The sequence below is a fragment of the Bos indicus genome, chromosome 4, assembly GCF_029378745.1.
Source record: "Bos indicus isolate NIAB-ARS_2022 breed Sahiwal x Tharparkar chromosome 4, NIAB-ARS_B.indTharparkar_mat_pri_1.0, whole genome shotgun sequence".
In the NCBI taxonomy this organism is placed as follows: domain Eukaryota; kingdom Metazoa; phylum Chordata; class Mammalia; order Artiodactyla; family Bovidae; genus Bos; species Bos indicus.
Genome location: NC_091763.1, coordinates 101,559,891 through 101,581,842, shown reverse-complemented (window position 1 = coordinate 101,581,842; position 21,952 = coordinate 101,559,891). Strand labels below are relative to the sequence as shown.

General features: G+C 41.3%; 1 protein-coding gene across 2 annotated transcripts in view; it reads left to right on the top strand.

Moving 5' to 3' along the window:
• The window catches only part of DGKI (diacylglycerol kinase iota), a 513,531-nt gene that overhangs the window by 352,311 nt on the left and 139,268 nt on the right, over positions 1-21,952 (top strand). For both annotated transcript variants that reach the window (XM_070788214.1, XM_070788213.1), the window contains exon 22: positions 19,907-20,007. In XM_070788214.1, the coding sequence (XP_070644315.1) occupies positions 19,907-20,007 (101 nt within the window). The remainder of the gene's footprint in view (positions 1-19,906; positions 20,008-21,952) is intronic.

Genomic DNA, 21,952 nt, shown 5'->3' with positions numbered 1-21,952 from the left:
GAACTTCCTGATGTTCAAGCTGGTTTTAGAAAAGGAAGAGGAACCAGAGATCAAATTGCCCACATCCGCTGGATCATGGAAAAAGCAAGAGAGTTCCAGAAAAACATCTATTTCTGCTTTATTGACTATGCCAAAGCCTTTGACTGTGTGGATCACAATAAACTATGGAAAATTCTGAAAGAGATGGGAATACCAGACCACCTGACCTGCCTCTTGAGAAATTTGTATGCAGGTCAGGAAGCAACAGTTAGAACTGGACATGGAACAACAGACTGGTTCCAAATAGGAAAAGGTGTATGTCAAGGCTGTATATTGTCACCCTGCTTATTTAACTTATATGCAGAGTACATCATGAGAAACCCTGGACTGGAAGAAATACAAGCTGGAATCAAGATTGCCGGGAGAAATATCAATCACCTCAGATATGCAGATGACACCACCCTTATGGCAGAAAGTGAAGAGGAACTAAAAAGCCTCTTGATGAAAGTGAAAGTGGAGAGTGAAAAAGTTGGCTTAAAGCTCGACATTCAGAAAACGAAGATCATGGCATCCAATCCCATCACTTCATGGGAAATAGATGGGGAAACAGTGGAAACAGTGTCAGACTGTATTTATTTGGGCTCCAAAATCACTGCAGATGGTGACTGCAGCCATGAAATTAAAAGACGCTTACTCCTTGGAAGGAAAGTTATGACCAACCTAGATAGCATATTCAAAAGCAGAGACATTACTTTGCCAACAAAGGTTCATCTAGTCAAGGCTATGGTTTTTCCTGTGGTCATGTATGGATGTGAGAGTTGGACTGTGAAGAAGGCTGAGCGCCGAAGAATTGATGCTTTTGAACTGTGGTGTTGGAGAAGACTCTTGAGAGTCCCTTGGACTGCAAGGAGATCCAACCAGTCCATTCTGAAGGAGATCAGCCCTGGGATTTCTTTAGAAGGACTGATGCTAAAGCTGAAACTCCAGTACTTTGGCCACCTCATGCGAAGAGTTGACTCATTGGAAAAGACTGTGATGCTGGGAAGGATTGGGGGCAAGAGGAGAAAGGGACGACAGAGGATGAGATGGCTGGATGGCATCACTGACTCAATGGACGTGAGTCTCAGTGAACTCTGGGAGTTGGTGATGGACAGGGAGGCCTGGCATGCTGCGATTCATGGGGTCGCAAAGAGTTGGACACGACTGAGCGACTGAACTGAACTGAACTGATGCACAAAATTGTGAATGTATTTGTTGTTAAAGCTTGTGTTATTATTGTAGCCATGTGTGATTATCTCTGAGTAGGAGGTTTATATATCATTTTTTAAATTGACTTTTATTTTTGACTGATTTCAATGAGCACACATCTGTAAAGGGGAAAAAAATAGCTATTTAAAAAATGTCTCTGGTTTAAAAGGCAACAGAGGAAATTCCCTGCGGTTCAGTGGTTAGGACTCAGTGCTCTCACTGCCAGGGCCTCGGGTTCCACCCTTGATCAGGGGAACTAAGATCTATATGCCCTGTGGCATGGCCAAAAAAGAAAGGCAGTAGCGGATTCTGGTTCTGAGTAAGGTGGGTAAGCACACACTCCAACCCCCCTCCCCCAGTGAATGCAGCTGTAAAACGAAAAGGAAAAAAATGAAATTTAAATGAACAGGAGAGAATTGTTGAATCTGCTGATTGAGCAAGATTTCTTTCAGTTCTACTTCAGAATGAAATGGCAAAGCATAATAGGCTATTTGCAAAATAGAAATGGACTCACAGACATAGGGGCCAAACTTATGGTTATCAAAGGGGAAAAGAGGGATGGAACGAAATTGGGAGATTGGGATTGACATATATACACTGCTATGTATAAAGCAGATAACTAATGAGGGCCTACTGAATTGCACAGGGAACTCTACTCAGTGCTCTGTGGCCACCTAAACGGGAAGGAAATCTAAGAAAGAGGGGATGTGTGTATACATACAGCTGATTCACTTTGCTGAACAACAGAAACTAACAAAACCTTCTAAAGCAACGGTATTCCATAGAAGAAAGAGTTAGCTTCAGGCTTTCTGGAAGATGAAACTATTTGCGCTCTGATCCTCTGAGCAGAGGAAACTGCTGGGCTTCACTGGTCTTTTCTGCTCCCTCCTTTCTCTCGCTTCCACCCCCACATCTTCTGAATTCTAGTGATTTCACTCCCCACTCTCCACAGTTCCTAGACCTTCAGTTATGTCAAACTGTCATGCTTTCCTTTCTTCCTCTTGCACCGTTCTCTGCTGGTTCCATAAGACCCATACACCAGAGGAAAGGAGAACTCCATGGAATTCATCTTATTGCAGTTTCCACACTTGAATCCAGGCTGCACCTCAGCTCACTGGTTTATTTCCCCTCTGTGCTTTGTGAGTTTCCACAACAGCTCTTCACCCCACCTGCACTTCTGTTCTCACCCAGGTAGCAGGGGCAGGGGCCTTTAGTGGCTTAAAGACCACAGGGTGGCGGGAGCTGACCCAGGTCTCTAACTGCAGGGTCTTCCTCATTCTGCAGACCCCAAGCCCCAGAAAGACAGCCTCTGTTTTGAGTGAATATGTGAGCCCTGCTTTTGTCCTTGTGACATTGACCCGATTGTACCCTATAGTAACCTTTTTGCATTTCAGTTTTTCAGATATTAAAAAGAAATGCAGTTGGTCTCTGAAATTCTTATCAGCTCTGAAGTTCTGTCATGTGAAAGTTCAGGGCATGACCCTAGACTCTATGAAGATCTGCCCCAAAGGGATCTAAGACATGAAGTAGGTGAGATGTGCCCTGGGATGGGGACAGGGTCATTCTTTATCCTTAGTACCGATCAGGGGGCCAGGCTGTGTACACTTTCAACTTGCTCTCAGCAAGAACCTGGGTGGATTTTTTCATTTAGCCAGAGAGATAATATGGGCCTGATATTTGTGATCAAATCTAACATCCTAATAACTGTATGTGATAATGATTGCTATCATTCCCACCCCATAGATGAGAAGACTGAGAATAAGAAATGTTGGGAAACTTGCCCAAGATCAGGTGCTATAAGTCATAAAAGGTAACATCCAGGGCTGCTTGAGGGTGATGTTTAAGGCACTGAATTGTGCTGTTGATATAACTTCTGGTCATTTTCTTGTGTGTGTGCATTTTTATATATGTAACTTCTGAGTTTTAATCAAATCATACTATATAAACTCCCCCTTTTAAGAAAACCTCAGAGATAACACGTTAGAATTCAATTTTGAGTGTTTCAAATGTGTGAATCTCTAGGATTGCAGATTTGAAGTTTGTGTTATTATACGAAAAATGTCAGAATGACAAACCCCAGTTAAAAATAAATTCTCGCACAGCTAAAGAAGGTGGAGAGTCTTTTCGGCTTGTTTGTAATGGTGTTGAGTCTGCAAAAGAGACTTGTAGGGGCGGGTCCTGCCTGTGGGGACGGATGGTGCCTATGTTCTCTCGGCAAAGGTGATCGTGGCTCCAGCATCTGCTGTAATTACGTAAAGGGGTATTAGGACTCCCTCAGCATTTAAAGTTATATCTCATTGCTTTTAAAATTTACAGATGAATTATTCATGGCTGCGTAGGTGTAGAAACAGTCTTGCAAGTCAGCACTTCTTGTGTAATAAAAGGTCACTTCAAAAGAAGAAAAACAGCAACAACAAAAAAAGTGAAGCTGATACTTAACTCACTTAACTCAGGTGTTTGTACAAGGGGCAGGGCATGGGGCCCAGTGAGCTTCAAGATAAAGAGGAAGGTTTTCAGTCGTGTCTGACTCTTTGCGACCCCTTGGACTGTAGCCCGCCAGGCTCCTCTGTCCATGGAATTTTCCAGGCAAGGATATTGGAGCCGGTTCCATTCCCTACCCCAGGGGATCTTCCCAACCCAGGGATGGAATTGGTGTCTCCTGCCTTGTCAGATGAACTCTTTACCGCTGAGCCACCTGGGAAGCCCTCATGAAGGTTTGGGTATAGTCTGTTGGGGAGGAAAATTCATGAGTGTGTTTGTTTAATCAAAGTAAATTTTAGAAAATTAAAAATGAAAAAGCCTGAGATTAGAGGTAACATTAGTCCAATAAACACAACATGACTTTTTAAAGATTATTCCACATACTCTGACTTTGAGGAAAAGAAGCAGAAATTAAGGTCTGATCATCCCAACAGTGACATTAAGCCAGGAGAAATTTCCAAGTCACGTTGGAATTTCGGAAAGCGAATAATTAGACTTCTCTCATTCTTCTATTATGTATTGTTTTATCAGCCATAATTTTAGGATTAAAACAAAGTGTGTTATTTTTCCTAGTGCATCTTTTCGATAGGCATCTGTATTACTTTGCTAGGGCTGCCATAACAGAGTGCCCAGATACACAGGCTTAAACAGAAATTTATTTCCTTGTTGACCTGGAAGCTGGAAGTCTGACATCCAGATGCTGGAAAGACTGCTTGCTTCTGAGGCCTCTCTTTGGCTTATAGATAGCCATCTTCTCCCTGGATCTTCACACTGTCTTTCCTCCCTGTCTGCCCATCTCCTAATCTCTTCTTCTTATAAGGACACGAGTCAGATTGAATTAGGTTTCACTCATATGACCTCCGGAGAAGGCAATGGCACCCCATTCCAGTACTCTTGCCTGGAAAACCCCATGGACGGAGGAGCCTGGTAGGCTGCAGTCCATGGGGTCACTAGGTAGGACAGGACTGAGCAACTTCACTTTCACTTTTCACTTTCATGCATTGGAGAAGGAAATGGCAACCCACTCCAGTGTTCTTGCCTGGAGAATCCCAGGGGCCGGGGAGCCTGGTGGGCTGCCGTCTATGGGATCGCGCAGAGTCGGACACGACTGAAGCGACTTAGCAGCAGCAGCAGCAGCAGATGACCTCATTTTAACTCAGTTCATCTTTAAAGACTTTATCTTCAAATACAGTCACTTTTTTCAGTAGTAGGGTTAGGACTTCAATGTGTGATTTTGGGGGTACACAATCTAGCCCATAACACTGTACTAGAAAAATTTGAATAAATTTTAGGATTTTTCTTCTGTCACCAACTACATGAAGGCTGAACTTTGTGTATTTTACATATACTGATCATTTAATTCTTTAAATTTTTTTAAATTAAACTGTCTAAGAGGTTAAAGGACATTGCTCTTTTATTTGTAGCATATTCTAAGTATTAATTAACTGTGATTTTTCCAGGCAAGAGTATTAGAGTGGGTTGCCATTCCCTTCTCCAAGGGATCTTCCTGACCCAGGGATCAAACCTGGGTATGAGAACCTGGGTATGCGGCATTGCAAGCAGTTTCTTTACCATCTAAGCCACCAAGGAAGCTTCTCATTTGATAAGGTCAGTTACCTCTCTAGGCCAAAATTTATTTTTTGTAAATTAAAATGGCTTACAATATGAACTAAGATTCCTACAAGCCATGAAGCACCCTCCCCTCAAAAAAGGTTTTTAAAGAGCTTCTGGTATATTTTCTAAAAGAGGAGAAACACCCATTGAAATTTAGCACACCCATGATTTCTCCCAACATCCCCAGCATTTGGGGCTTTCTAGATGGCACAGTATCTGCCTGCAATGTGGGAGACCTGGCTTCGATCTCTGGGTTGGGAAGATCCCCTGGAGAAGGGAAAGGCTACCCACTCCAGTATTCTGGCCTGGAGAATTCCATGGACTGCATAGTCCATGGAGTTTTTCAAAGAGTCAGACACGACTGAGTGACTTTCACTTTCAGATGTCACAGTGGTAAAGAATTTTGCTGCCAATGCAGAAGATGCAGGTTCAGGAAAGATCCCCTGGAGAAGTTGAAATAGCAACCCACTCCAGCGTTCTTGCCTGGAAAATCCCATGGACAGAGGAGCTTGGTGGTCTACAGTCCATAGGGTTGCAAAGAATCCGACATGACTGAGCACAGCACAATATGAACTTTAAATTTTTGCTCAGATCTGAATTCCTAAGGCATTATTATAATAAAAATAAAGTTAAATACTTTTAGAAAATAGTTATGTCTTTAGATATACCAATACAACTGTGAAGTTAGTCATAAAATTGCTGCATTCAGAGAAAAAAAAAAAAAAGAAACATCTCAGTTTTTACTCCAGTACTGCAGTGATAACTATATTATATTCTGCCATGGAGTATGAAGAACATATCAATTACAAAGAAATCTGGACATTTGTTTTGAGTGTTGCAGGAGGGTATTTATTTCAGGTTGCTTTGCTGAGGTGGTAATGAAATGCAATGTGCATTTCATCTGTGAGAGTTTCAATTGAATTATACAAATGCAATTGAGTTTTTCTCATCTGTCATAATACCCTGAAATGCTTATATGAAATGAAAAAAGAGTATAGTTTAAAAGACATGAAAAGAAAATACTTCTTGATGCTAGATTTAATTAATCCCTAGAACTTTTGTGTCACACATTTTGTGTCAGAAAATGGAATTCTAAAGAGAATTCAGCATGTTCCAAAATTTTCAGCTAAGATATTTGATTAAAACGAATGTGGAGTTAGAATTACGAATGAAACAAAAAGGCCAAAACTTTTCAGCTTTATATTACAGAAAGCTATAATTATTTTATTTTTCTTAATTAATCATTTAGGCTCTACTGCTTTCAAGTGACTTCTGTCCTCTTATTGGGGCATAAATAAGTCTTTTGGTCAGAGGATGTTTTGTTACCTAGGTGAAGTAAAACAATTACACATTTCCTTGAAGAAAGGTTCTTGGTTTATGAGTATGTTAGGATACCGCCTTTAGTAAAGGCTTGATCTATCGGGTTGGTCAAAAAGTTCATTTGGGTTTTTCCATGACATCTTACAGAAAAGTCCAAATTAACTTTTTGGCCAAAATGCTGGACCATCTGGTACTTTAATGTGATAAGTGAGAGGATAGAATAAACTGGACCAGCAAAAGTACCCCAATTATTTCTCAACAGTAACCTTTTCCCCTCTCTTTTCTTATTCTCTTTTAGTACTGGTAGCAGGTATTTTCATGTTCATCATCATCATACAAGTAATTTGTCTACACACTAAAAGTTTATCTCAAGGAACTTTGTTCTCTCCAAGTTTACTGTCAAACTTTACAAAAATTATCTGTACTGATGAGTAATTGTGGTAGTCACAGAATTGTTCTGTGACCTTTTCAAGTTCTGTTCTAGCAATACATCTTTAGTCTGTCTGTTCTTATGCCATCAGGAAAAATGATTCCAAGAAAAAAATTTCTTTAGTCGTTGGATTAGAAATTAGAGAAAGGTGGTGAAAAGTTTCTTCCTAGTTGGCTGAATTTGCTGGGTTGGAGAGTTGGATTTTAAGGATTTTCCAATTCTTTCTTCTTGGATTTCTGACGAGGACACACGGGGGAGTGGGGACCCATCTGTGTCACAAGTTGGGGGCTTAGCTTTCCACCAGCTGTAGCTTGATGGATAGAAGGGTTATGAAGCCATGTCTCTCTCCTGAGCCCAGTGCAGCCCCGCTGAGTGAGTATTGCAGACTTTGGGAAGCCATAGTCGACCTGGGGGAAAAATGAGTCAAAACGTAGCACAGTGAAATACTACCTATTAAAAAAAAATGACTTTGCAAACATCCTTTCTCTGATATCCAGATCTTAAGAAAATGTATGTCATGGATGTTTTTATAGAAGGCTAAAACCATTAAAGGAAGTGTTTCTTAGGCAATGCCATTTGTTGTAAGGCTAATACTTTTTATTTTCTTGATATGAAACAAAACATGGAATCCTCTCCTTACTGAGCCTGTTTTCTAGGGATACAGAGCTCATTCCACACAGTTTGCATGATAACTTTTCAATAAGAACACATCTTGTAATTCATGTAGCCAACCCTTCCTCAAATTAATTAGAGTTACATTTCTCCACCACAGTAGATGGTTATGTTTATTTTCACTCCATTTTTGCTTTATGCATTTTTGGCCATTGCTTTTTTCCCTTTATAAACAGTTTTAAATTCTTGTTCTTTTTCTATAGTTTTTAGGTGAATTAAATGTTAAATATTAAATATAAAATATTTAAATTATAAACATGCTAGGATTTTTTTCTTTTTGGTAAAAAGTTGTTTTGATGTTACACAGACACCCACTCAGATACCTCCACCTGAATCACCAGAGTGCTTAGTTACTAGAGGATGACCAAATATGTTAGGCTTTAAGCCTGCTTTCAGTGTCTTTCAGGATATTTGTGAAAGGCTAGAAATGTTTTCTTCTGTGAAATGATACTTTCTGAACTACTCAACTCCCATTCCTTACTCCACACTATTTTCTAGGAAAGAAAGTCTGCTTTCTCATCAGTTACAAATAAGAGCAGGACATGAACAACAGTTGGTGATTACAAACCCAAGGGAAGATTTTTGCCATTTAAATAGCAGATACGTGTAAGGTTTTCTTCGTTTGCTATATCAACGTTGAAACCTGAAGTAAAAAGAGAAATTCTTCCTGTTGGAGCACATGCGATCTGAAGCCATTTAAATGACCTGGGAGTAACATTGTTTTAGTGTGGCTCAGGCTCACTGGTTCAAGCCCAGTGATTCCTTACTTCATTGGAGATAGTGATTATTGGTCCTCTACAATCAGAAGAGCAAAATAATTCTGTATGCTTTTGAAGGCTAGGGTACTCAGAGTAGCTCAGATTAGCGTTTTATGATAGAACCTTTAGTCACTTTTAAATACAAGACCTTCATTACATGGAATTATTTCATAAAGTGTAAATGCTTTTGGCTGGGCATGATGAGATGGATTGAGTTCTTTACTTCCTGTTACAAGCTGTTCTTCATCCCAGCCATTTGAATTTATAGAGTTCTACGAAAATGTATGTTCCCTCTCTCTCTCTTGATTTCCATCCCTCTTTTTTTTAATTAATTAATTTATTTTAATTGGAGGCTGATATTGTAGTGTTTTTTGCCATTGACATGAATAAGCCACGGGTGTATATGTGTTCCCCATCCTAAACCCCTCTTTATTTTCTGCGATATTTGTTTTCTTTGCCTTTCATGGTGATAGTTTTCTCCTCTTCATATACTTCCATATTTTTAAGCATAAAATAGTATAAAAAGAGTGTAAGTGGGAACTTAAGTTCTAAAACTCCTATAGACATTTTCCCCCCAAAGGTTGTCATCCCTGTTTGCCAGTTCAGCAAATACCAGGGAAGGAGATTCCACTTTCATAGTTCTTACCTCTGTAGATGGTGTCTTATCACAAGTAGAAATTCTCTGCTGGTATTAACCAGAGGCAGCCAGAGAATCAACTCCATGCATGAGGAGAGCACAGCAATGATGAGAAACGTGAGCACTGCAATTATTTCCTGTTTGGATGTAGTAATGGGAACTGATTTTTCCTTTGAACCAAATTCTGTTGAGTGGTCCCCATTCTGGACAAAAATGCATCATATGCATCACACATGATTTGGTGGAATGAATAACATAGTCTGTTAACCGTGAAAAATCTTGTTTCTCATTGCAAAATTAGCGAGTCTAGATGAGAAGCAGTAACTTAGGTGTTGAAAGCCTCATATTTAATACATACTGTGAGAGATGTAAAGTTAGATATATAGAGAGAGCTGGGCATTCTGTTCTTTTTTTATTGAGATTTACAGTATTATATTCACTTCAGGTGTACAGTGTAGTGATGCAGAATTTTTATAGATTTTTTCCATTTGTAGTTATTATAAATTATTGGCTGTATTCCCTATGCTCTGCAGTATATCCTTTTAGCTTATTTATTTTGTACAGCGTACAAGGGAAGGTAACAAAACCATCATATCATGATCACATTGACATTTTATACTAACTGCTGCCTGTGCGGTGTGATAAGGGCGTGAATGGGTACAAGAGCATACGTAGTCTAGTCGCAGGATGATAGGAGTCTGGTCTTGGTCTGTGAGGGTTTCAGTGAAGGGGTAGAGCGCTCAGCTGGTGAAGAATCTGCCTGTACTGCAGGAGACCCTGGTTCAATTCCTGGGTGGGGAAGTTCCCCTGGAGAAGGGACAGGCTACCCAGTCCAGTATTCTTGAGTTTCCCTGGTGGCTCAGCTGGTAAAGAATCCACCTACAATGTGGGAGACCTGGGTTCGATCCCTGGATTGGGAATATCCCCTGGAGAAGGGAAAGGCTATCCACTCCAGTAGTCCATGGAGTCACAAAGAGTCATACACAACTGAGCAACTTTCATTTTCAGAGAGCTCAGCTGGTAAAGAATCTACCTGCAGTGAAGGAGACCTGGGTTCGATCCCTGTGTTGGGAAGATCCCCTGGAGGAGGTATGGCAACCCATTCCTGTATTCTTGCCTGGAGAATCCCCATGGACAGAGGAGCCTGGTGGGCTACAGTCTATGTGGTTGAAAAGAGTCTGACATGACTGGTGACTAAGCCCAGCACAGAGAAGCATAGGAGGCTTCCCAGACGGTGCTAGCAGTAAAGAATCTGCTTGCAAATGCAGGAGGCACAAGAGATGTGGGTTCCATCCCTGGGTCAGGAAAATCCCCTGGAGTAAGAAGTGGCAACCCACTCCAGTGTTCTTGCTTGAAAAAGTCCATGGACAGAGGAATCTGGAGGGCTACAGTCTGTGGTGCTGCAAAGAGTTGGACACAACTGAGCACGCACACACACACACACACCAGAAGCGTATGTATTTGGAAGACATTTAGAGGAGGGAGAAGGAGCAGGCAGACATTTACTTGGGAAACCAGCAGAGTTTTTTCTATTGAAATCCAAGAGCAAAGAGCTTCAAGGAACAGAAAGTTAACCACAGAGTGAAATGCTGCCGAAGGGAGAATTAGGGTGAGAGGTTAGAAGGGAATTTAAAATGCATGAACAAAGGGAAAGGAGAAAGTGAGGAGACTGTGTGATCTTATGGAGAGGAGAGTTTGAGCATTTATGACTTAAAAAAATAAATCTGTGTCTCTGGTACCCAGAAGTTGTAACATTAAGTTTATGTGCAGTGGTTCCACATGAAATCTCAGCATTAGGTGACTGAGTCCTAATTAGAGTCCTTAGCATCTGTGGCAATCACTGCCTCCAAAGCAAATGGGTGGTGAGGAGAATCTGATATACTGATCAAAGCTGTTGGCCTGTTTCTTTTTCCTTTCCGCAGAAATGATGAAACCGCTGTACTGGTCTAGATGCTTTGCAATGCCACGGACTAAAACCGCTACGAGTTTGTTCTCTTCTCTTTAAAATGCCAGGAACCTAATAATGCTAATTTTACTCTATTGCATATCCACTGATTACAATTTCAGAAGCTTAGAAATGTATTACAGTTTCAGTGGAAGCATGAAAATGTGCATTTGAAGATATCAAGAAAATTTTAAAATGAAGTTTTGTTTCAACCAGTGGCATAAAAGCGCTTTGATCTTTGGTACTTGTCGCCTATTTGTAGTGTGTTTGCCATGAAGGCAGCGCACATTTCCTTGATGTGTGTCTAGCTTTCATGCTTAAAGTTTACATATCTTTGCCATTAGTGCCAGTGGCTGATTACCTCAGTGACTTAATATCCAATTCTGACCCAAATAGTATAGGAAAGGTCAATAAACAGAAACCTGGAGAGAGGTTTATATTCTTTAGGAAGAATTGACAAAGGCTTACAGCAGTCTAAACCAAATATTGAATTAGATGACATCTAACATCTCTCCCAACCCCATAATGCTTTAATTTCATTATCTTGTTGGGATCTGGAAGGCTAGCTGTCTCAAATAATTTGTAAGCTATGACATGTTATATGAGCCACCTCACAAATGGATGTCTTAAGGAGCCAAGAACTTAGTCAACTCCTATCAAAAAAGAATTAACAGCCTATAAAGGGACTTTCTCCAGAAAAACATGTCAGACAGCAGGAAGTCATGATTGCTGCTAATGTGATTTTGGTTTATCCTTGGTTCCAAATTCAAAGAGCCTTTCACAATTTATTTCCCAGTCCTGACTTATTGTTCTGTGCTCTAGGCTGGAGACAACTGAATTATTAGAGCTCTCTCTGAACTCGGCAGGTGTCAAAAGTCCATTTTAAATCTCTCTTCAGAAGCTTTGACTTGATTTGGTTTTACTGCTCAATGTACAGAGGCCCACTTGGATAAGTTATTATCAGTCATGGTTTCGATATGGTCTCAGATAAACAGGCAAATTCTAGGAAGTGGCTAAAGGCAAGGTCATTGAGTATATTTAAATCAGGCCCAGCTTGATAGACAATAAGAGGATGTGGTAGTGAATGCTTCTGGTTCACCATTATTTAAAGAACAAGTAGTCTTGAAGTGGTTTATGTGCCTTTCTGGTGGGGACATTCTCTTTATTTGTGTGTTCTGCCCTCTTGGTTTGTGTAGATCCCACTAGAAGTAAGATATGAGGGAGTGGGAAAGCATAACCCAGCATGGATTTACCTCCAAATCTAGAAAGCCAATGACAGTCATGGACAGCCAAAGCAGGGTTTGCCTGGGGCTTCCGAAGACAAAATTCTGGAGTGAGCATCTCACAGATGGTCTGATTTCAAACTGTGCTTAAGCCTCAGGGCTGTTCAGAGTCCCAGAAGGATTTGAGTTTCTTGCGTTTCACTCATTTATTTGTTTAAAATCAGGTATTGTAAACAACAGAGACTGACTCTATTTTTGGTGCTGGAGCCGCCACGGGGAGGAAGAAATAGTTTTTCATGTCAAGAATTCACACTGGAAGTTAATATCTTAATCAAAGTCCATTCATCAAACAAGAGCTGAGCCGATTCAAATGGATTCTGTTAAAGTGAAAAGTGAAAGTGAAGTCGCTCAGTTGTGTCTGACTCTTTGCAACCCTATGGACTGTAACCAGGCTTCTCCATCCATGGGATTTTCCAGGCAAGAATACTGGAGTAGGTTGCCTTTTCCTTCTCCAGGATTCTGTCAAAGATTAGTTTAAAACATCCTTTGTCCTATCTATGTTATGACTGAATAGAATCTCACATTTACTTTTCTTGAAAGAAATTAAATCATCTGCTATGGCTTCCCAGGTGGCTGCTGCTACTGCTGCTGCTGCTGCTGCTGCTAAGTCGCTTTATTCATTTCTGACTGTGCGATCCCATAGACGGCAGCCCATTAGGCTCCTCTGTCCCTGGGATTCTCTGCCCTAGTGGTAAAGAACACGCCTGCCAATGCCGGAGATGCAAGAGACATGCGTTCAATCCCTCAATCAGGACGATCCCCTGGAGGAGGGCATGGCATCCCACTGCAGTATTCTTGCTTGGAGAATCTCATGGACAGAGAAGCCTGGTGGGCTACAGGCCACGGGGTTGCAAAGAGTTGGACACGACTGAGCGACTCCCACTACCACTACCGCAACTGAGCCACTTAGCGCGTGCACACTACTACTGTCACTACTGCTACTTCTCCCGCTCCTCCTTCCTCTTCTCTGTCCTCCCTTCTCCTCTTCCTCCCCTCCTCCTCCTCCTCCTCATTATTAAATCAGGCTTCAGGACAGAAAGGCAGGCAGAGCTGTGATGCTTTTCTGCCTTGCAAACGAAAACTCTTTATACATGAGTAAAATAGGCCCAGTTAAATTATAGGTCATTATACTGCTACCCGTAAACCACACACTATGTAGACTCATTGGTTTCTGTGATGAAATAAAATTTAACTGGGCCCTTGAGTGAGTCATGTGTATGTGTGTGCTAAGTTGCTTCAGTTGTGTCCAACCCTTTGTGACCCTATGGACTGTGGCCCACCAGGCTCCTCTGTCCACATGAACCGTTTAAGAAATGTTGAAACAGGACATTGCAAGGTACAAAATATAGAATCATTTTACAGCTTTAAGGTTGTCCTTTGTAATGTGAATTAGGATTTATATCCTTACTATCTTTTAGTAGAATATCTTGCAAACATTCACAGTCCCCACTTGCATTCTCATCCAGCAGATGAGCTTGTAACTCTGATGAACCCTGTCTCCCAACCTGCACCAACAGACTTGCACCCTGCAAAGGTTAGAGATCTGCTACTGCTGCTGCTAAGTTGCTTCAGTCATGTCCAACTATGTGCAACCTCATAGACGGCAGCCCAACAGGCTCCTCTGTCCCTGGGATTCTCCAGGCAAGAATGCTGGAGTGGGTTGCCATTTCCTTCTCCAGTGCATGAAAATGAAAAGTGAAAGTGAAGTTGCTCAGTCGTGTCCAACTCTTCCCGATCCCACGGACCGTAGCCTACCAGGCTCCTCCATCCATGGGATTTTCCAGGCAGGAGTACTGGAGGGGTTGCCATTGCCTTCTCCGGGTTCAGTGCAGTTCAGTTCAGTTCAGTCACTCAGTCATGTCCGACTCTTTGCGACCCCATGAACTGCAGCACACCAGGCCTCCCTGTCCATCACCAACTCCCAGAGTCCACCCAAACCCATGTCCATTGAGTTGGTGATGCCATCCAACCATCTCATCCTCTGTCGTCCCCTTCTCCTCCTGCCCTCAATCTTTCCCAGCATCAGGGTCTTTTCAAATGACTCAGCTCTTCACATCAGGTAGGCAAAGTATTGGAGTTTCAGCTTCAGCATCAGTCCTTCCAATGAATATTTAGGATTGATTTCCTTTAGGTTAGCGACCTACTAACTACTATTTAGAGTTATGACTCTGGTTTCTTCTGTGATATTATTATTCAGGACTAAATTAAAAAGAGAAAAAGGCCTGTGGAAATTGAAGGAGCATTCAGTTCAGTTCAGTTCAGTCGCTCATAACAAAACAACAGTGAAACATTATGTTGAATACTTATTTACCAGGAATGTGCTGTCTTACACACAGCTCCTCATTCAGTGCTCATTTTTAGATTAGAAAATGGTTTAGAGAAGATAACTTCAGAGCTCTCAATGTCAAATGTGTACTAATTGCCAGAGTTCATATTGGAGCTAAGATTTTTCTGACTCCATGTCCTCCTTTATGGACTACGCTTTATTGTCTTAATATTAAGTGGTACAACTCTCAGGTGATTCCTGTTCCAAATGAGAAGATGGGATTATATGATGTCAGTTGTCTGGAAGTGGGAACAGAAGCACCCAGCTCATCCCTTCTGTCCACGAGGGGTGTCTGTACATAGGAGGTTGGGATGAGAGGAGTCTGTTACCAGCCTGAGAGAGACAGAGGGTCATAAGGAAATTGATTGAGAGGATGAAGAAGCTTGGAGACACAAGGGAGGAATTTAACCCTTAAGGATTGTAAGTTTTTGAAGAGACCGTTTAAAAAATCTATTGACAGGAACTGCAGGAGAGCAGATAGCGATGAGAATGAGATGCAAGTTGTGTTCAGGGAGCTGTCTTCATGGCAGTCCACCTCTCCCCACCCCTCTCCCCAGCATCTCAGGGTACTGGATGTGTGCAGGTGGAGGGGGAAGGTGTGGTCTGGAGTTCTTGGAGGCCCCTATTGGTGACTTTAGCAAGAGGTGCTCTCATTATGGTTGTTGAGAAAGTCATAATGAGGATATTTGTGACTTAAGTTCAGAGCATCAACTTCCAGTCTACACAAGGAGCTCATTCTTGATGTTTCAGAGGAAATCAGCAAGAAGGCAATAGCCTGAGGCCATTGTCCCCATTTTAAAGGACGTTCAATGCTTGCTGAGTCCTTTGCAGGGACCTTGAGGGGTTCCTTGGAAGTCAGGTTTGGAACCCCTGATACAGAGCTTACATTAGTCCTGGAGGAACTTCAGGCAGATGTTGGCACATCCATTTTTACCAGGTTGTTAGTCTCGTCTATGCTCTACCAACTTTCTTGGCAAACTTTAATTTTAGAAAACTAATGGCAATGCTGTTCCCCAGAGTCCAAGGAACAGCTTTGTCATCTTCCACCTCCGGTCAGCCGTTAACGGGACACGATATATTTTGACGTCAAAGGACGTATTTGAATTACTTGACTTTCATTTCATCTCTGTGCACGTTTCTCCCCCTGTGTTCTAGTCGTTTGTTTTCACGTTATCACTTGGCCTGTAAAATACCAAGTGCGAGAAGATCCGGGACAGTCATGACACCAGCCAGGCTAAACAGTTTGCCCCCGAGGAAGCCCGGCAGCGTGTTAGAAGTGTCTGGGGAGTTCCTTTGTGTGCCCGGGTCTCCGTTTTGTGCTTGTCAGCAGCAGGCGCTCGTGTTTATTAGGCAGAACCTCAGCTGAAAGAACAAGCTTCAGAATCACCATTAGACCGATAAGAGCTTATAGGATACACTTATAATGTGCCAGACATTTTTCTAAGCACATCGCCTGTATTTATTGATCCACCAGTTCTCTTAACACCCCTGTGAGGTGAATACATTGTTATCCCCACCTTTCCCACGAGGAAGCTGAAGCACAGTTTCCCGATTGACTGGTAACTGGAACTTGACTTCTGAGCCAGTCAGCCTAAGTTGGGGTCTGAGCTCTTAACCACTCGGTTGAGCTGTCTCCCATCTCTACTCTGTTGAAAAAAATGTTATATTAGTTTTCACTGTATAACAAAGTAATCAGCTATACATGTATGTATGTGTAGAGTTGGACACGACTGAGCGACTGAACTGAACTGAACTGATATATATATATATATATATATATATATATATATATATATATATATATATATATTTATGTGTGTGTGTATATATCCCCTCTTTTTGAATTTCTTTCCCATTTAGGTCACCACAGAATATTAGGTAGCATTCCCTGTGCTATACAATATATTCTCATTGGTGTCCTATTTTATACATAGTATCAATACAGTATATATGTCAATTCCAATCTCTCAATTTTACCCACCCACCCTCTTTCCCACTTGGTATCCATGCATTTATTCTCTACATCTGTCTCTCTATTTCTGCTTTGTAAATAAGATCATTTATACCATTTTTTTTCAGATTCTACATATATGTATTAATATAGGATATTTGTTTTTCTCTGATTTCACTCTGTGTGATAGTTTCTAGGTCTTTACAAATTACCCAATTTTGTTCCTTTTTATGGCTGAGTAATGTTGTATATATCTACCACACCTTCTTTATCCATTCCTCTGTTGATGAACATTTGACCTGATCTGGGGCACTATTTGATAGCAGCCCAGACTCCAGGAACCCTAGTCAGAGGCTGGAGTTAAGCCAGGTACCCCAGTTAAGAGGCTGCTGCTGTTGGAAAGGTGGGAGGTGTTGTGGGTGCTGAGAGAAGATGGGAGATGATAGTAGGAGAGCGAACGTGTAGGAAATGGGAAAAACAGCATGTCCAGTGGTTGGTGGAGGTCTCCATTCTGGAGATGAAGTGAGATAATATTTGAGAATTCGTTTGGGATCTGGAAAGTTCCATAAGATTGGTGGGACAGTAGTGTGTGGTGGGAATCAGTGGGTTTGGATGAGAACTTGGGAGGCAGAAGTGTGTGGGCAGAGAGCAGATACCGATGGGTTTGAGAAAGGTGGCTCACACTGGTTAGTGCATGGGGAATCCCCCGGAGGAGGGCTGCGGGACTGCTCCACAGTTCCTCTCTGCATCCCATTTCCTGCTCTGCAGCTGTTGTGGTGGCCCAGCTCTTGACTCAACATCTCAGACCATTGGAGAGGACTGGAGCTTACTGCCACTAGAGCCCCCAAAAGCACTGTCTCAAAAAACTTTTTGATGGAACTCTTCAACCTCTGCCCTCTCTCTTCTCCTGTTACAGAGTCTGTTGAGCCGCCATATACTATGCTTCCATCTTCCCTCTTATCTGCTGAATACTCACTAACTATAATCTTTGCAGTTCATTAAGGTGAACTTGACATTAAAAAGATCAAGCCCCTCGTAGGACTTCCCTGATGGTCCAGTGGTTAGGATTCGACGTTTCCACTGCAGGGGCACGGGTTTGATCGCTGGTCGAGGAACTAAGATCTTATATGCTGTGTCGTGAAGCCAAAAAAAGAAAGATCAGGCTACTCTTAATTTCAAAATGAGCATTTGGTGCGAACATTGTGTGGTCACTCTGTTGATTCTTTCCTATCTACTTAACACTAACACCTAACATTGATATAATCCTTCCTTTTACTCATGCCTTGAACTACCATCTATTTACATATTAATGCACTTTTAAAATAATTATATTAATATTATTTTTCTAAAAATGATAAAACTGAGTAAAAAATAATCCCCAAATCCCACCAGGTAGAGGTAACCATCTCAGACAGCCTATTGAACCTTTTCTTCAGATCCTTCTCTGTAAAACCCTGAATTCAATATTTCACATGGAAGAGATTATGCCATATGTAAGTTTCCATGACTTTTTTTTTTTTCACTTAACAATATGTTGTAGTCAGACTTTCTTCTAAATGAAGATGCTCATTTGTATTATTTGTCCTGCATTCTCCTGTTTGTACCAACAGTTTAGTTAACCACCCCACTGCTGATTATTCATTAACAAGAGTCTGAGCACCACATAGGGATCATCTGACTCTGCTAATCCAGGCTCTAGGGCTTTGCTGTCAATCTTTGGGATCCTTGGCCACATATAATAGAATGAGCATAAAAGGGATGAGTAAAGAATCCAAGACTCTGCTCCCAGCTCTGTCACTCAGTAGCTCTGTGACCTTAACTCACTTCATGTTTCTGAACCTCAGGCGCCCTCTCTGTAAATGGTGGCATAGGGATGCGTGATACAAAAGGTCTGTTCTGCATATTCTCAAGTGTGCTTCAAACTACATCTCCCATCCCAACTTAAATATTCATGTCAGTTTTATTCATGAGTACTCGTTAAGTTGGAATCTGTATGGAGGGAGTTATTATACTTTGCCCTAAAAGGAATTTTTAGACAAGAGAATGAAATTATTTCTCCTTCTTTCAGTGAAATTGTGTATGCGTGGGTGCATGTGTGTGTGTGGTGTGTGTGAGGCAGGGGTGGAGGTATCCGACAATATTTTAAAAGTATCACTCTGTCCTTCCATCCATCTTTTTCCTCCTTCTTCCCTCTCCCTCTCCTTCCTCCTCTCTTCTTTCCTTCCTTTTTTCTTTCTGTCTATATTTTCCTTCCTTTCTTCGTCTCCTTCCTGTCCCTCCCTTCCTGAAGTGAATTGAGGACTAATGCTCTTCTTTCTGCTTTAGTCAATGGGAAATTTCATCCCATAATACAAGATAGCAGAAGCCATAAAGACAAGTGGGATTGTGTCATACTAATTTATCAGAGAAATGTACTATTTCATAGTGGTGATGATGTAGATCAAATTATTTCACTAAACTGATGCCCATGATTAAACCATTTTGAAAATCTGAGTTAAAAACACCCAAGGAATCCAGGTAAAAACATTCTGAGGGTAAATAGGATGCTTTAGAAAGTTTGGTATGACTCCCTTTTAATTGTTCATTATCTATCCTGAGCCAGTTTGGGTTGAATTCTTTTAAAATGAATGAAATACTTCAGTCTCTTCCTAAAGAATGTATTTTGTACTTATTTTAACACTTTTTCTCCATTTGGGGGTGCTCAGTGGCATCATCACGGGCAACATTTATTTGTAGTTTGCTTTGACTGAGAAATGTTCTCAGGGAGTTTGAGGTGTGCAGAGCCATTTCTTTTTCAGTCCTGTGCTTTCTGGCTTGTTGGTCTGCTTTTCATGTTTTTCTGTCTCTTCTCAGAGCCAAGCCATTCTGGGCATATCTGCTAAAGCAGTTCTTTCCAGCTCTACACCACTTCTCACCATTTCAGATTAGCTACATCTGATTTATTGTGGAACTGAACACATGATATTATTGGAGTTTTTAATAAGTTACTAGTAAAAAAAAAAAAAACAACAAAAATGAGTAGGCTCCAGAAGCATTTTCTGCTCATTCCCATGTTATTACCTAAATTCCAGAAACCTGAGGTTTCCAGAGAGGTGTTCTCCAGATAATTGCTGTATTCTGGTCAAGAACCCATGATTCTGGTTTGAGTATTGACTCTTTTTCTTAGCAGAAAGAGTCAGTATTGCCTTTAGTCCAGCAAGGGGCTATGACTCTCAGTTCTGTGCTCTCCTTGATTTCTGACCTCTTGGTTCTTGTTTTGCAGTCCCCAGTCTGTTCCAGACCGTCTGAGGATCCGGGTGAACAAAATCAGTTTACAAGACTATGAAGGATTCCACTACGACAAAGAGAAACTCCGGGAAGCCTGTAAGTTGGAAGTGCCTAAGGGGTGTAATGGGATCAGCTCATTTTCAGTCTTTTGGTCCTCCTTGATTTGATGGATAGATTCATCTCTGTCCAGAAGTCATGGTTAAAGAAATGTAGGGAAGCGTAGTAACACGTGAACCCAAAGTGATGCCATATAGAAGAACATGGAACTAGGAAAGGAAATTAGAAGGAAGTAGTTCTGCTCTTGATGCTATGTTAGGATCTCTTGGTTTATTAACCAGTTTAGTCTCAGGTTTACATAAAATGAGAAAAGCAGAAAGTTGGTGACACCATATGGTATAATAACATCTAGGAAATTCTTAAGACAGCATGCATCCCTTCTTGAAGACTGTGTTACCAATTACTGTCCTCATTCTTCATGCCAGTGTGACAGTTATCTGTGAAGACACTTCCTTCACTTCTAGCTGTTATGTGATTATATGCCATCTAAGAAAGATCCACAGCATTGTAAATGTCATGGTAAAATGAGTCATTGATGAGGTGCCAGTGTTTCTAAAATCTTAAATTGAGTCAATGTATGAATTCCTTCTCAATGTTCATATTTTCCATATGTTTCTTTAAATATATAACCAAGTATTAGTTCACTTTGCTCATCATTTCATATTTATTGGGCATTTATTACATTCTAGTCACTATTTTAGATCCATGTCTGCATATGATATGTGAAGTAATTGGGGAGGGTTTACCAGAAGCAGTTAAGACTATAGGTGTGTTAGATATTAGGGTTCTGGGTTCCTTCTTAACTGTGGGAGCTGATAGTCAAGTGCAGTAAAGTTTGAGAAGATGAGGGCCAGTATCCAAGGGCACAGATAGGGATGCCAGCGGAGAGAAAGAAGTGTTGTGTAGAACCTGAGATTTATGAACTAAAACTCAAACTGTCTCCAAGTATGGACCTACCTGCAGGTGTGGAAGATGCAGATAGTTAAAACTGGCAGGAATGGAGTAGGGGGCACATTTTTGATCTTTGATTCTTGAACTTATACTCTGGAGTTGGGTGTACGGGAGGGAAGTCCCAAAATCCAGGACAGTCTCAGGGTGGGCAGGGACTTTGAGATCTGGGTGTGGCAAAGAGCATGGATCCACACCCCCACCCCTCAGCCCCCATAGTCCAGACACTGAACCTACCAGGGCATCCTGTGTGGCATTTCTCTCTCACCCCCTCACTGCTTCTTCATCTTCTTCAACCCTCTTCATCCCTTTCTGTAAACATCAGTACCCTTTGGCTTCTCCCCAGTCTTCTCACTCCATCCTTCTCTCTCATTCCCTTTAGTAAGAATGCTTGGAGGTGAAGGAGTAGCAATTCCCTGAACTTCTGCATTTCCCCCTTCTGCCAATGGCGCACTGTATTTTCTAATGTAAATGAGATTACAGACTAGTGCAAAATCTCGGTTCACCTGTAAGGTGGTGGACCTATTTGTTTGCAATGGGATGTGTGGCTACAATGTAAACCAAACTGACCTTTAGAGGCTACTAATGATAAAGAATGGTGTTTTATGTTCGTTTTCTTACAAACTTCTAAACAAATAGCTTTAAGTTTGAAAAATTACAAAGATCCTGGATCTCAAGCCAGAAATGTTTTGCAGCTTATGAAGAATCCTGAGGAGAGTCAGTTGGGAGTGGGGAAATATTTGAACTTTTTGACTGAAATGAGATTTGAGGCTTATCTGTGGATTCCAATGATCTGTCTTTTCTGGGGCATTATCTGTCCACTATTGCCAGAAGTAACTGTGACTTGAGTTTTTACAAGATGACATTTCCTGGCAAGTGCTCTACTCATCATCTCTTATGTGATAAAACATCTCTGTGAGGGAACTTCTGATCTGAAATTGAAGGAGGTGATGTGGTATAAATATAAGCCCAATAAATTCAGCCGTATCTTGGGACCCCAAAGAACAAAAAAACGCTCAGAGAGGGAATTAAAGCA